Raw genomic sequence first — 14,913 nt, 5'->3', positions numbered from 1 at the left:
TGTCAACTGATTAGTTTCTTGGGGCTTTCAGAAAGCTCCCAACTATTTAAGGGATACTGAGCATATTTAAAGATTATTAATGTTTTGTTTCTCCTTTTCTTTGCCTGTCCACTTGAATGATTTCACTATGAATGCAACATTAGCAGCAATAAAAAACAGATGGAGAAGTGAAATGGAGCTGACTTCACACCAACTTGTCCACTATCAGTTTAGAGAAATCAGCTTCTGCTGATAAAGTATAAATATTGAACTCTCTTCATTCAATGAGCCCCTCTTTCCCCTCTTTTTACATGTTGAACATTTTATGTGCTATTTTTAGCATAGTTCCCTGTTCATATTTTCATATCAATATATACAATATTGTTTTGGAGTTCTGGCTCAGACAAAAATCTCTATCCTGTTTTCTGAAATGAGGCATAAGGAATAATGTGAAGAGCTAAGGAGGCTAAAGGAAAGAAAAACAGTATTAGTGATACAAACTGCCTTGAAAAAAAACATTTCTTTCCTATAGCTATAAATACCTCAGAAATTAAAATATTCCTCTGACCTAAAATTGTTCATGAAAACAGACATTTGTGTTTTCCTCAGTATAGCCTGGGCACTTCTATTTCCTCTATTTCAGCAATAATCCCAATGAAAACGTAACTTGGAAAAATCAAATGACTTCTTAAAGCTGAAAATTGATGATTTTTTATTGCTTTTTCTTAATAAAATAATTTTCTGCAACGTCCAACTTTTTATAAAGCTTAATCTTTCCTAAGCTATGTTGACGTTATATAAAATGACATTGATTGTATTAAAAACACTTTATGGAAAAGCTTAAACTGCCAGATCTAAAACATATACAGGCCTTTTATTTCTTAAAGCAATCATCATAGATTGCATTGAATCACAGGTGTCTACATTCATTTTTTCTATCTAATCTACTGATTTCAGACACTGAGGGCAGGAACTATTATCTTATTCATGTTTATGTCCCATTCTAGTACTTAGCACAGAGCTGATATATAGCAAATGATCAATAAACATTGATTGAATTTAGAATGACTATATGAAGACCATTTAAAATTATTCCAAAACATATCATATATGATATTTTGAATTATATAATATCTAAATATTTAAATCATTACTGGTTTTGTAATAATATACTTTGGCATAATTTCAAAATCATTCCAGTGGCAACTTCATTTAAATATATTAGAATCTTTTGGTAACAGACCTATTCTAAAGCAGCAACTTTGACAGATGGGGACATAAACTAATATAACTGCCAACTGTATGAGAGTTTTATATCTTTCCCAAAATGTAATCATAAAGCTTTTATAAAAGTTCTACAGTGATTGTGAACTAATCTAAATACTAAGAAACAATGAAATGATTAATGTTTCACTCATAACAGCTCTTAGATACCTTACCCTACAATTCTTCTTTTAATGCATCTAGATAAATGCTACATAAAAAGTTTATTTCTGTCTTTGTTTCTTTTGCCAAGTCCTAGTAATAACTCAGACGAGCTATTTATTTATATATTTTAAATTGATGAAATAACTGCAAAATTTCTTTATTAGCAATATGACACAAATAGTAGAGTATTCAGTCAATGACTTTCCTTACCTTTAGGACAGCAATGAATGGCACAAAGTTAGCCCGCTGGAGTCCATTTTTATAGAGGTCTGAAAGAAAAAATTGACATTATCTTTTCCATTTAGCATTAGTAATAATAATGTTAAACTATCTTTTAGCCTGGCAAATAAAGAAATATATTGATAGAATGATAGAGGAACAAAGGAAAGGAAGTGAAAATTGACTTTCAATCTTGTGGTATAAAACATACCTTTAAATTTTAATGAGATAATAAAAAGAAAAGTGTATGAAAGCATTCCAAAAGACATTCAATTAAATTGTTTTAAACCTGAAGTGAAATTTAGCATGCGAAACTAGGCAAACAGAAGCATGGTAATAATTTTAAATCAGTAACTCAAAGAAGAGATCACATTTTCTAAGTGTTTTACAAATAGTAAGTATTTTATATACTTTCTTTACAAGGAAAAAGGAAAATATTCTTGTCTTCATTCAAGTAATTTTCTTCATTAAAAGCTGAATAAGGATTATCTTTTAGGGAAAAAACATCAACTGCAAGAATTAGTAATACAATCTTTTTATCAGATTTATATGATATTTGCCATTAATGAATCAGCTCTTCAAGTCACGAAATCCTTTCTTTTTAAAGAAGGATTCCATATAGGATTCAGTGGAAAAGCTAACTCATTTCTATATCATAAAACATATCTTTACATTACATTTAGAAGACTAAAAAAATGAGGTTACTTTCACAAGGCACAGAGGACAAATCAAAGGGGGGTATCAAAGTTGGTACAGTTTTCTCAGAGAAAGAAGTTTTCCTCTTTAAAGCAGACAACTATATATTAGACCAAGGAAAGACAAAAAAAAAAAGCCTGGGACTCAAGCATTTCCAAGAATCAGAACAATAAAAAAGTTTTCAATGAATACAGAGAGAACAAATTTCATTATGTGTCCCAATTAAGAAAAAAAGTATAACATAATGTAATCTTTTATACCTATTTAGCCCCTCTGTTTAGAGAAAAAAATGGAAACATGAAGGCAGATTGGAGATGCCACATTTACTTATGGAAATAAAATATGGCCATTAAGAAACAAATTTATTCTCTTTAGAAAAACATTCATCATAACATCATTATAGAGAAGAAAGTATTTGCATGAGCTGTCTGGTTAATTAAGGACTGTAGGCTTCAATTTGGCTATGCATTAACATTTTTATTGGGGGAGTGACATAAAAGTAAGGTTATGTCATTTAGGATACGGGGATTTCAAGAACTAAGCTAGACATTTTCTTTTTTATATTTCTGTAAAGCTCTTATGTTGCCAAGAACTTGATCCAAAGGTAGTAAAGGAGTGACAAGTCAGTGACAGTCATTGTTTCCATTACGTATCTGGTAGTTATAGAAGTTGAGTAGCAGAGGTCACTGGTCTAAAACTGATCCTAATTAATTACTCAAATGGAAAGTGGGGATTGCTAGTATATGACAAAATATTTTTTAAAACCCACCAAATTTATATGAGAAAACATTTTAACAACTATGTTGAGAGCTTAAATGATATATAATTAATAATTTACACAAATATACTACCTTTAGGATTCAGCTCTTATAAAGAAAATCCTTATTGACATAAAATGTGCTGAGATTTGGCAATAACAACTCACCCTATTTAACAGAGCATAGTCAGTCAGAGTTGAAACAATTCTATCTTAGTTCTCTTCTGGATTTGAGTACTTCAAGTGCTTATGCAAAGTTATAGGTAGAACAACAATGCTTCTAGTTCCTAGAAGCTCAATAAACTTTTTCAATAGCTTTTAGCAGCAAAGGACATTTTTAGGCTCTGCTAAGTCTTTTCTAAATAAACAGAATTCATTTAGCTGGAAAGCCCTTGGTTATTCTAGGACACTTAAGTAAAAAAGACTGTATTCATTAAATTGAAGAGGGTTTTTTGCAATTCAAATATTATGTTAATTATCTTTGCAATATATCTTTCTCCTAAAATTTTATTTGACTACTAAGAAATTTTAATCTTTCTTGTTAGGACTTTCTTAATTGAACCAAAAGCACTGTGTAAGCATAAAGGTTTTATAACACATTTGTATCAACCTTTTCCAATTATTTACTAAATACTGTTTTTAAAAAACCTGGTGGAATCCTTGCCTAAGATTTTTTAAAGATCTCTAAACAGAGCGAAATGAGCACTTGGTCATATCAGATAAAGTGTTGGAATAATAAGACATTTGTTTTGTCGATAATAATGTAAGGACCTCTAAATCCTTCACAATTAATAATAAATAACAACTTTAATAATACAGATGAAGTATGGGTAAAGAAGATTTAAAAAAAATAATTATAAGACCTACATAAATGCCTTAGAAACTCACATGGATATATAGATCTTTTCATTTAAAACCAAGCATCAAAACCAAGAAGGTTCATTATTCTTTAGGAGTTTTGGGGGGGAGGGGGTTTGTGTGTTTTTTGTTGTTTTTGTTATTTTTTGGTGTGTGGGGCAGGGGAGGTTGAGAGGGCTGAGAATGAAGGAACTTACAGAAAATGACATTAAGTATTTACTTAATATAAAATATATTAAAAATTAATGAGACTTCCGGTTAAGATGGCGGCTTAGAGAAAGCTGAAGTTCAGATCTCCGGAAAACCCTTCCCGACCGATCTCAAACTAGAAGCTCCTAAGGCGCCGAAATTCAAAACGATCAACAGCACAGAACCTGGGAACCCTCCTCCTGGACCTGGACCCGGTTCAAAAGGTACGGCTCCCCTTAAAAGCCAGAACCCGAGATCCCTCGGACCTCAGGGGTAGGAGCGCAGAGTCCAAGGCTCCCGGAAGCGGCAGCCGCGCCGGGCTCAGAGAGCAGGGTCTGAGGAACAACAACCCTCAGGGTCTTCTACCCAAGTCCCAGTCCGGGTGAAAGTTACTGCCTGGGGCTTCCGCTGCAAAGAGCCGGTCGGTCAAAGAGCCTGTCGGTCCGGGTGAAAGTTACTGCCTGGGGCCTCCGCTGCAAAGAGCCGTTGGTCCGGGTGAAAGTTACTGCCTGGGGCCTCCGCTGCAGAGAGCTGGTCAAAACAACAGCAACCCTCAGGGCGGGCAAGACAGCCTCACGGGCTGGATCCTGCTATCCAAGTCTCAGTGAAAGTCTGTGCTCTCGGAGCTTGGGGAAGCGGCAGCCCATCCCCCCGCAGGCCGACGAAACAGCCTCACGGCCAGGGATTCTGAAGGCAACTTCCGGAAATCGAGCCAGGGGGAGAGTGTGGCCTCGTGGTCCGACCCTTCCATTCCAGTTCCAGTGAGGCATATTCAGTTTAACCCAGGGAACGCTCATAGAACCAACATCTGCCCAGGACTAAAGCCACTGATCACCAGACAAAGACAAGAAAAGCCAATCCTCCACGTTCAGAGATGACAAATTCCACAGAAGCACAGAAGCCCCAAAATACCAAGAAAAATAAGAAGAAAGGGGCGACTCTGGACACATTCTATGGAGCCAAAATACAAAATACAGAGCAGATAGAAGAAGATATACAAGAAAATTCTCCAAAATCTTCCAAAGGAAATAGAAACTCTCCACAAACCCATGAAGAATTTGAATCAGAAAGGACCAAAAAGATGGAAGCCCTCTGGGAGGAAAAGTGGGAAATGATGCAAAAGAAATTCACGCATCTACAAAACCAGTTTGACCAAACTGTAAAAGAAAACCAGGCTTTAAAGCAAGAACTAATAAAGCAAAGCCAAAACACCAAGAAATTAGAAGAGAACATAAAATATCTCACCGACAAGGTGATAGATCTGGAAAACAGGGGGAGAAGAGAAAATTTAAGAATAATTGGACTCCCAGAAAAGCCAGAAATAAACACCAAACTGGACATGGTGATACAAGATATAATCAAAGAAAATTGCCCAGAGATTCTAGAACAAGGGGGCAATACATCCACTGACAGAGCTCACAGAACACCTTCTACACTAAACCCCCAAAAGACAACTCCCAGGAATGTAATTGCCAAATTCCAAAGCTATCAAACAAAAGAAAAAATCCTACAGGAAGCCAGAAAAAGACAATTTAGATATAAAGGAATGCCAATCAGGGTCACACAAGACCTTGCAAGTTCTACGCTGAATGATCGTAAGGCATGGAACATGATCTTCAGAAAGGCAAGAGAGCTGGGTCTCCAACCAAGAATCAGCTACCCAGCAAAACTGACTATATACTTCCAAGGGAAAGTATGGGCATTCAACAAAATAGAAGACTTCCAACTTTTTGCAAAGAAAAGACCAGAGCTCTGTGGAAAGTTTGATACCGAAAATCAAAGAGCAAGGAATACCTGAAAAGGTAAATATTAAGGAAAGGGGAAAAATGTTATCTTCTTTTACTCAAACTCTCTTCTATAAGGACTACATTTATATCAACCTATGTATACTAATATGTGGGGAAAATGTAATGTATAAATAGGGGGTAAAGAAAGACCAAATAGAATAATGGTTCTCACACAAAGATTCACAGGGGAAGGGGAGGGGAAGAAAACTCCTATAAGAAGGAGAGGAAGAGGGGGGGGGGTTTACTTAAACCTCAATCTCAGGGAAATCAACTCTGAGAGGGAAAAACATCCAGATCCATTGGGATCTTGAATTCTATCTTACCCAACAAGGGTAAGGAGAAGGGAAAACCAAGGGGGGGAGGGGGAGAGGGAGAACAAAAAGGGAGGGAAAGAGAGGGGGGAGGGGGAGGGAACAAAAAGGGAGGGACTAAAAAGGGAAACATCAAGGGAGGGGACAAGGGGGACTGATTCAAAGTAAATCACTGGACTAAAAGGTAGAGCCGAAGAAGAAAAGGTTAGAATTAGGGAAGGCAATCAAAATGCCAGGGAGTCCACAAATGACAATCATAACTTTGAACGTGAATGGGATGAACTCACCCATAAAACGTAGACGAATAGCTGAATGGATTAGAATCCAAAACCCTACCATATGTTGTCTTCAAGAAACACACATGAGGCGGGTTGACACCCACAAGGTCAGAATTAAAGGATGGAGTAAGACCTTCTGGGCCTCAACTGATAGAAAGAAGGCAGGAGTGGTAATCATGATATCTGATAAAGCCAATGCAAAAATAGACCTGATCAAAAGGGATAGGGAAGGTAATTATATTTTGTTAAAAGGGACTCTAGACAATGAGGAAATATCATTAATCAACATGTATGCACCAAATAATATAGCACCCAAATTTCTAATGGAGAAACTAGGAGAATTGAAGGAAGAAATAGACAATAAAACCATACTAGTGGGAGACTTAAACCAACCATTATCAAATTTAGATAAATCAAATCAAAAAATAAATAAGAAAGAGGTAAAAGAAGTGAATGAAATCTTAGAAAAAGTAGAATTAATAGACATATGGAGAAAAATAAATAGGGATAAAAAGGAATACACCTTCTTCTCAGCACCACATGGCACATTCACAAAAATTGACCATACATTAGGTCACAGAAACATAGCACACAAATGCAAAAAAGCAGAAATAATGAATGCAGCCTTCTCAGATCACAAGGCAATAAAAATAATGATTAGTAATGGTACATGGAAAACCAAATCTAAAACCAATTGGAAATTAAACAATATGATACTCCAAAACCGTTTAGCTAAAGAAGAAATCATAGAAACAATTAATAATTTCATCAAGGAAAATGACAATGGCGAAACATCCTTTCAAACCTTTTGGGATGCAGCCAAAGCGGTAATCAGAGGCAAATTCATATCCCTGAAAGCTCATATTAACAAACAAGGGAGAGCAGAGATCAATCAATTGGAAATGCAATTGAAAAAACTCGAAAGCGATCAAATTAAAACCCCCCAGCAGAAAACCAAACTAGAAATCCTAAAAATTAAGGGAGAAATTAATAAAATCGAAAGTGATAGAACTATTGATTTAATAAATAAGACAAGAAGCTGGTACTTTGAAAAAACAAACAAAATAGACAAAGTACTGGTCAATCTAATTAAAAAAAGGAAGGAAGAAAAGCAAATTCACAGCATTAAAGATGAAAAGGGGGACAGCACCTCCAATGAGGAGGAAATTAAGGCAATCATTAGAAATTACTTTGCCCAATTATATGGCAATAAATACACCAATTTAGGAGAAATGGATGAATATATACAAAAATACAAACTGCCTAGACTAACAGAAGAGGAAATAGAATTCTTAAATAATCCCATATCAGAAATTGAAATCCATCAAGCCATCAAAGAACTTCCTAAGAAAAAATCCCCAGGGCCTGATGGATTCACCTGTGAATTCTATCAAACATTCAGAGAACAATTAACCCCAATACTATACAAACTATTTGACATAATACGCAAAGAGGGAGTTCTACCAAACTCCTTTTACGACACAAACATGGTACTGATTCCAAAACCAGGCAGGTCAAAAACAGAGAAAGAAAACTATAGACCAATCTCCCTAATGAATATAGATGCAAAAATTTTAAATAGGATACTAGCAAAAAGACTCCAGCAAGTGATCAGAAGGATCATTCACCATGATCAAGTAGGATTCATACCAGGGATGCAGGGCTGGTTCAACATTAGGAAAACCATCCACATAATTGACCACATCAACAAGCAAACTAGCAAGAACCACATGATTATCTCAATAGATGCAGAAAAAGCCTTTGATAAAATACAACACCCATTCCTATTAAAAACACTAGAAAGCATAGGAATAGAAGGGTCATTCCTAAAAATAATAAACAGTATATATCTAAAACCAACAGCTAATATCATCTGCAATGGGGATAAACTAGATGCATTCCCAATAAGATCAGGAGTGAAACAAGGATGCCCATTATCACCTCTACTATTTGACATTGTACTAGAAACACTAGCAGTAGCAATTAGAGAAGATAAAGAAATTGAAGGCATCAGAATAGGCAAGGAGGAGACCAAGTTATCACTCTTTGCGGATGACATGATGGTCTACTTAAAGAATCCTAGAGATTCAACCAAAAAGCTAATTGAAATAATCAACAACTTTAGCAAAGTTGCAGGATACAAAATAAACCCACATAAATCATCAGCTTTTCTATATATCTCCAACACAGCTCAGCAGGAAGAACTAGAAAGAGAAATCCCATTCAAAATCACCTTAGACAAAATAAAATACCTAGGAATCTATCTCCCAAGACAAACACAGGAACTATATGAACACAACTACAAAACACTCGCCACACAACTAAAACTAGACTTGAACAATTGGAAAAACATTAACTGCTCATGGATAGGACGAGCCAATATAATAAAAATGACCATCCTACCCAAACTTATTTATCTATTTAGTGCCATACCCATTGAACTACCAAAATACTTCTTCACTGATTTAGAAAAAACCATAACAAAGTTCATTTGGAAGAACAAAAGATCAAGGATATCCAGGGAAATAATGAAAAAAAACACATATGATGGGGGCCTTGCAGTCCCAGACCTCAAACTATATTACAAAGCAGCAGTCATCAAAACAATTTGGTACTGGCTAAGAAACAGAAAGGAAGATCAGTGGAATAGACTGGGGGAAAACGACCTCAGCAAGACAGTATACGATAAACCCAAAGATCCCAGCTTTTGGGACAAAAATCCACTATTCGATAAAAACTGCTGGGAAAATTGGAAGACAGTGTGGGAGAGACTAGGAATAGATCAACACCTCACACCCTACACCAAGATAAATTCAAAATGGGTGAGTGACTTAAACATAAAGAAGGAAACCATAAGTAAATTGGGTAAACACAGAATAGTATACATGTCAGACCTTTGGGAGGGGAAAGGCTTTAAAACCAAGCAAGATATAGAAAGAATCACAAAATGTAAAATAAATAATTTTGACTACATCAAACTAAAAAGCTTTTGTACAAACAAAACCAATATAACTAAAATCAGAAGGGAAACAACAAATTGGGAAAAAATCTTCATAGAAACCTCTGACAAAGGTTTAATTACTCATATTTATAATGAGCTAAATCAATTGTACAAAAAATCAAGCCATTCTCCAATTGATAAATGGGCAAGGGAAATGGATAGGCAGTTCTCAGATAAAGAAATCAAAACTATTAACAAGCACATGAAGAAGTGTTCCACATCTCTTATAATCAGAGAGATGCAAATCAAAACAACTCTGAGGTATCACCTCACACCTAGCAGATTGGCTAACATAACAGCAAAGGAAAGTAATGAATGCTGGAGGGGATGTGGCAAAGTGGGGACATTAATTCATTGCTGTTGGAGTTGTGAACTGATCCAACCATTCTGGAGGGCAATTTGGAACTATGCCCAAAGGGTGACAAAAGAATATCTACCCTTTGACCCAGCCATAGCACTGCTGGGTCTGTATCCCAAAGAGATAATGGACACAAAGACTTGTACAAAAATATTCATAGCTGCGCTCTTTGTGGTGGCCCAAAACTGGAAAACGAGGGGATGCCCATCAATTGGGGAATGGCTGAACAAACTGTGGTATATGTTGGTGATGGAATACTATTGTGCTCAAAGGAATAATAAAGTGGAGAAGTTCCATGGAGACTGGAACAACCTCCAGGAAGTGATGCAGAGCGAGAGGAGCAGAACCAGGAGAACATTGTACACAGAGACTAATACACTGTGGTATAATCGAACGTAATGGACTTCTACATTAGGGGCGGTGTAATGTCCCTGAACAACTTTCAGGGATCCAGGAGAAAAAAAACACCATTCATAAGCAAAGGATAAACTATGGGAGTGGAAACACCGAGAAAAAGCAACTGCCTGAATACAGAGGTTGAGGGGACATGACAGAGGATAGACTTTAAATGAACACTCTAATGCAAATACTATCAACAAAGCAATGGGTTCAAATCAAGAAAACATCTAATGCCCAGTGGACTTACGCGTCGGCTATGGGGGGTGGGGGGGAGAAAAAGAAAATGATCTATGTCTTTAACGAATAATGCTTGGAAATGATCAAATAAAATATATTAAAAATAAAAAAAAATAAAAAAAAAATAAAATGTTTTTCAATTACATGTAAAAAAAAAAAATTAATGTCTTCGTGGGGTGGCAGGTTTCATTTATCTTTGGGAAACTGTCTCATAAGTACTTCTTTTACTACTGATTAAAAGAAAAGAAAATAGTAGGGCAGCAAGGTAGCACAGAAGATAGAGTGCCAGGCCTTGACTCAGGAAGACTCATTTTCATGAGTTCAAATCTAGCCTTACACCTTACACACTTACTAGCTCTGTGACCCTGGGAAAATCACTTAACTTTGTATGCCTCGGTTTCCACATCTGTAAAATAAGCCAAAGAAGGAAATGGCAAACCACTCCAGTATCTTTGCCAAGAAAACCCCAAATGTGGTCAAAATGGGTTGGACATGTCTAAAGCAAGCAAATAACAATAACCACAAGAAAATAGTATCTTTAAATTTCAAAGGTAACCTGAAACTACCATGTAGAAATAAGTTACTTCTTAATATAACTGTTTATATGCTGAGTTAATATATACTATTTAAATGATATGCCCATCTATGATATGAGTGTACTTATTAGACAGTAGGTTGCTCTTCCCTCTTCCCTGAAAATATTTCCCATTTACTTATATGTGTACATCTGTTCCCTTATCACCCTTACTCCTATTAGAACATAAACTACATGAGTTTTTTATTTTTATGTATCCCAACATAGTGGCCAGCACAGTTAGATAATGAATACGTATTGTTGGGTTCAACTGAATTAATTTATGATCTGAAAAGATATTTTAGAACAGTCTATTTTTTCAGAGGAACTAACAATGATATGATGTAGTGAGACAGTACGGCAACATATTATAGAGCATTTGTGGAAAGTTGAATTGAATATAGGCATAATAACACCTATGATATTGATTTTTCTGGTGGGGAAAATCAGATTTCTCTGTCATTCAGATATGCTCTGTCACCTTGGGCAAATTACCAGTATACAGACATAATTTTAAAATAAAACATGAGGAAGGAAAAATGAAAAATGAAAGCCTGCTGAAAAAGAGATCTCTGAAATCTATCATCAGTTTGTAACAACTAGAGCAGATGAAGGTAAAATATCAGTCTGAGGGAGGGAAGGGAGGGAGAGACGAAGGGAAGGAGAGAGGGAGGCAGGCAGGCAGGCAGGCAGGCAGGCAGGAAGGAAGGAAGGAAGGAAGGAAGGAAGGAAGGAAGGAAGGAAGGAAGGAAGGAAGGAAGGAAGGAAGGAAGAAGGGAAGGAGGGAAGGAGAGAAGGAGGGAAGGAAGGAGGGAAGGAGTGGAGGAGGAAGGAAGAGTAAATGTATGAATAACAGCAAGTAAGGATCTAATGCATATCTTATTCTCCATTGATTTATATTCCTTCCCTTTCATTGACTATAGTAACAGAAGAGGAACAAAGTTCTAAAAGTAGAAGAGCATAAGACCAGAAACTAGGAGATTATAGGAAGGGAATTAGAGATAGGAGGCAACTGGGAAGCATTTGGAGTATGAGAATACCACCAATTAATTTCAATTAAATTCAAATTTAAAATAAACAGGGGCAGGTGGGTGGCTCAGTAGATTGAGAGTCAGGCCTAGAGACAGGAGGTCCTAGGTTCAAATCTGATCTCAGACACTTCCCAGCTGTGTGACCCTGGGCAAGTCACTTGACCTCCATTGCCTAGCCCTTACCACTCTTCTGCCTTGGAACCAATACACAGTATTGATTCTAAGATGGAAGGTAAGGGTTTAAAAAAATAAAATTAATAAAATAAATGATGAGAACTATAGTATAGAAAAAGCTTAAATGTTTTCTTACTCATAAGAAATGAATGACAAGGAGACCAGTGTCAGAGTATTGGGATGGGGAGGGTGTAAAATTTAAGAAGAGTGAAAGGTAGGAAGGGATCAGGTTATGAAGGCCTTTGGATGTTAAATAAAGGATTTTTATTTGATCCTGAAGGCCATAGGGAGCCACTGGAGTCTATTGAGTTTACTGAGTGACATGATCAAATCTTTGCTTTAGGAAGATCACTAAGAGCTTAAGGGAAGATGAACTGGAGTGAGGAAACCAATCAGGGGCTACTTCAATAGTCCAGGCATGAGATGATGATGGCCTGCCATGGGGTGGTGGCATGGTCAGAGGGCAGGAGGCGGAGGATATGAGAGATGTTTTGAAGGGAAAATCAATAGGCCTTAGCAACAGAATGGATATGGGAAGGGTGAGTCTGGGTGACTGAGAAAATGGTGGTTCCATTAAGAGTAATACAGAAATGAAGAACAGAGAGAGTTTTGGGGGGAAAGATAGTAAGTTCAGTTTTAGGCACTAACTTTAAGATGTTTATGGGGCACGCCCTTTGAGATGCATAGTAGACAGTGGAAGATTTGAGACAAGGTCAGCAGAGAGGTACAGGCTGAATAAGGAGATTTAAGAATCACAGATGAAAGAGATGATAATTGAATTCATGGGAACTGATGAGGTCACCAAGTAAAATAGTATAAAGGGAAAATTCCATAATTAGTGGATGTGATCTGGAAGAAGAAATTGAAAAGGAGACTGAGGAGTGTTCAGATAGGTAGGAGGAGAATCTAGGGAGAGTAGTGTCATGAATACCTAAAGAGAAAAAGTATCGCAGAGAAGAGGTTGATTGTCAATGTCAAAAACTACAGAAAGGTTGAAAAGGATGAAGACTGAGAAAAAGGTCATTAGATTTCTCAAGAGAGCAACTTGGAGAAGGCAGTTTCAGTTTAATAATGTAATTAGAAGTCAGACTGTAGAGAGTTAAGGAAAGGGGGGAGAGGAAGTTATGGCACAGCATGTAGATGGCCTTTTTTCAAGGAGTTTAAACACCCAAGGAAGGAGAGATGGGACAACAGGTAGTATGGATGGATGGATCAATTTGAGGGCTTTCTGAGGAAGGGGGAAACATAATTGGCAGTAGGGAGGCAGCAAGTAGACAAAGAAGGGTTGAAGATAAAGGAGAGAGTGGGGATGAGAGAAGGGAGGAGGGAAGAAGAGTGTGGACACACTTTTTTCAGTAAAATATAAAGCAAGGTTTTTAGCTGAAAGGGGAGGGGAGGAAGCCATGGTTGATTTGAGAAGGAATTGAAAGGTTTGATGAGTAGGAAATCTAGTTAATTATGAAAGTGTAAAAGAATTGCCTTGCCATGGTAAGAGACCTACTGAGGTTATGTAATAAAATTTTAGTGACTCTAGCCAGCACAATTTTGTGATTTTTCTCCAGATTCTTCAGTAATTTAAAAGTAAAGCCAGTGAGTGATGGAGTCTTCTTAGCAAGGCAAGATCAGTAATAAAATAAGGTTACAAGTAATTCAAGAGAAAAGAAAAGTGTTTAATTGAATTTGTTCACCAAGAGAGGTCATGCTGGGGAAGGGAGAAGAATGTAATGATTGTAGGAGTAATAGTCTGTGAAAAAAACTGAGGGGTCAAGGAAAGAGAGATTACAGTATGAACAAAGAACATGAATTAGGGTTAAAAGGCAGAAAGAGAATTAAATGACAACAGAGAGTGATCAGATAAAAGAATTTCAGAGTTCAAGGACATGGAAAACATGCATTTATTGTTGATGTTTCCATTCATATTATGACTGTGTGTGTGTGTGTGTGAGAGAGAGAGAGAGAGAGAGAGAGAGAGAGAGGAAAAGTGAAGAGGTAAGTCATGTGAAATGAATAAGTTGAAGAACTGTGAAATTAGGGTATTTGAGGGAGTATCAACATATATACTGAAGTTCTCTAATGTGAGGGCAGGAGTTGATAGAGAAAGAATTTTGATTAGGTGGTATATATGATTTGAGTAAGTCTCAAAGGAGGAGAGGTTAATGAGTGATGGTGGTAAAGGAAGACACTTTTTTAAAAAAGCTGAATATGATTGTTCTTATATACTTTATATAATTATTTTACATTGCCTTATAAAGCATATATGTTTTCCTCTCCCTTTGTGTCGAATCCTTTAATAAGATCATCCTGTTGTTAGACTATCTAACTGTTGTTAGATATTTTTTCTAACCTGTCATCCTCTTTATCTCCCAGTTTCCCAGGTTAAAATCTGTTAATTTTGTTAATTTGTTCTACTTAAACTCTGTCTTTCTCTAGAATTTACATTACACATTAAGGCACTACAGGACTACCTCCTCTCCATCATGAGTACACCCCAGTAGCTCCTTCTTCCATCTTGTACCTCAAGTCTCTCCCATCATTCAAAGCCTACTAGTTATCCCAAAATCTTTGCCAAAATAATTACACACTCAATTACATACTCAATCTTAGACCGAGTCATAATATTCCAATAAATTGAATCTG

General features: G+C 36.5%; 1 protein-coding gene across 2 annotated transcripts in view; it reads right to left on the bottom strand.

The window, feature by feature from the left end:
• Positions 1–14,913, bottom strand: part of AFG1L (AFG1 like ATPase) — a 240,805-nt gene that overhangs the window by 96,839 nt on the left and 129,053 nt on the right. For both annotated transcript variants that reach the window (XM_001368423.3, XM_007484405.3), the window contains exon 7: positions 1,618–1,676. In XM_001368423.3, coding sequence (XP_001368460.1) covers positions 1,618–1,676 — 59 coding nt within the window. The remainder of the gene's footprint in view (positions 1–1,617; positions 1,677–14,913) is intronic.

Source organism: Monodelphis domestica, chromosome 2 (genome assembly GCF_027887165.1).
Source record: "Monodelphis domestica isolate mMonDom1 chromosome 2, mMonDom1.pri, whole genome shotgun sequence".
Classification (NCBI taxonomy): domain Eukaryota; kingdom Metazoa; phylum Chordata; class Mammalia; order Didelphimorphia; family Didelphidae; genus Monodelphis; species Monodelphis domestica.
This window is presented reverse-complemented; position numbering and strand designations above follow the sequence as displayed.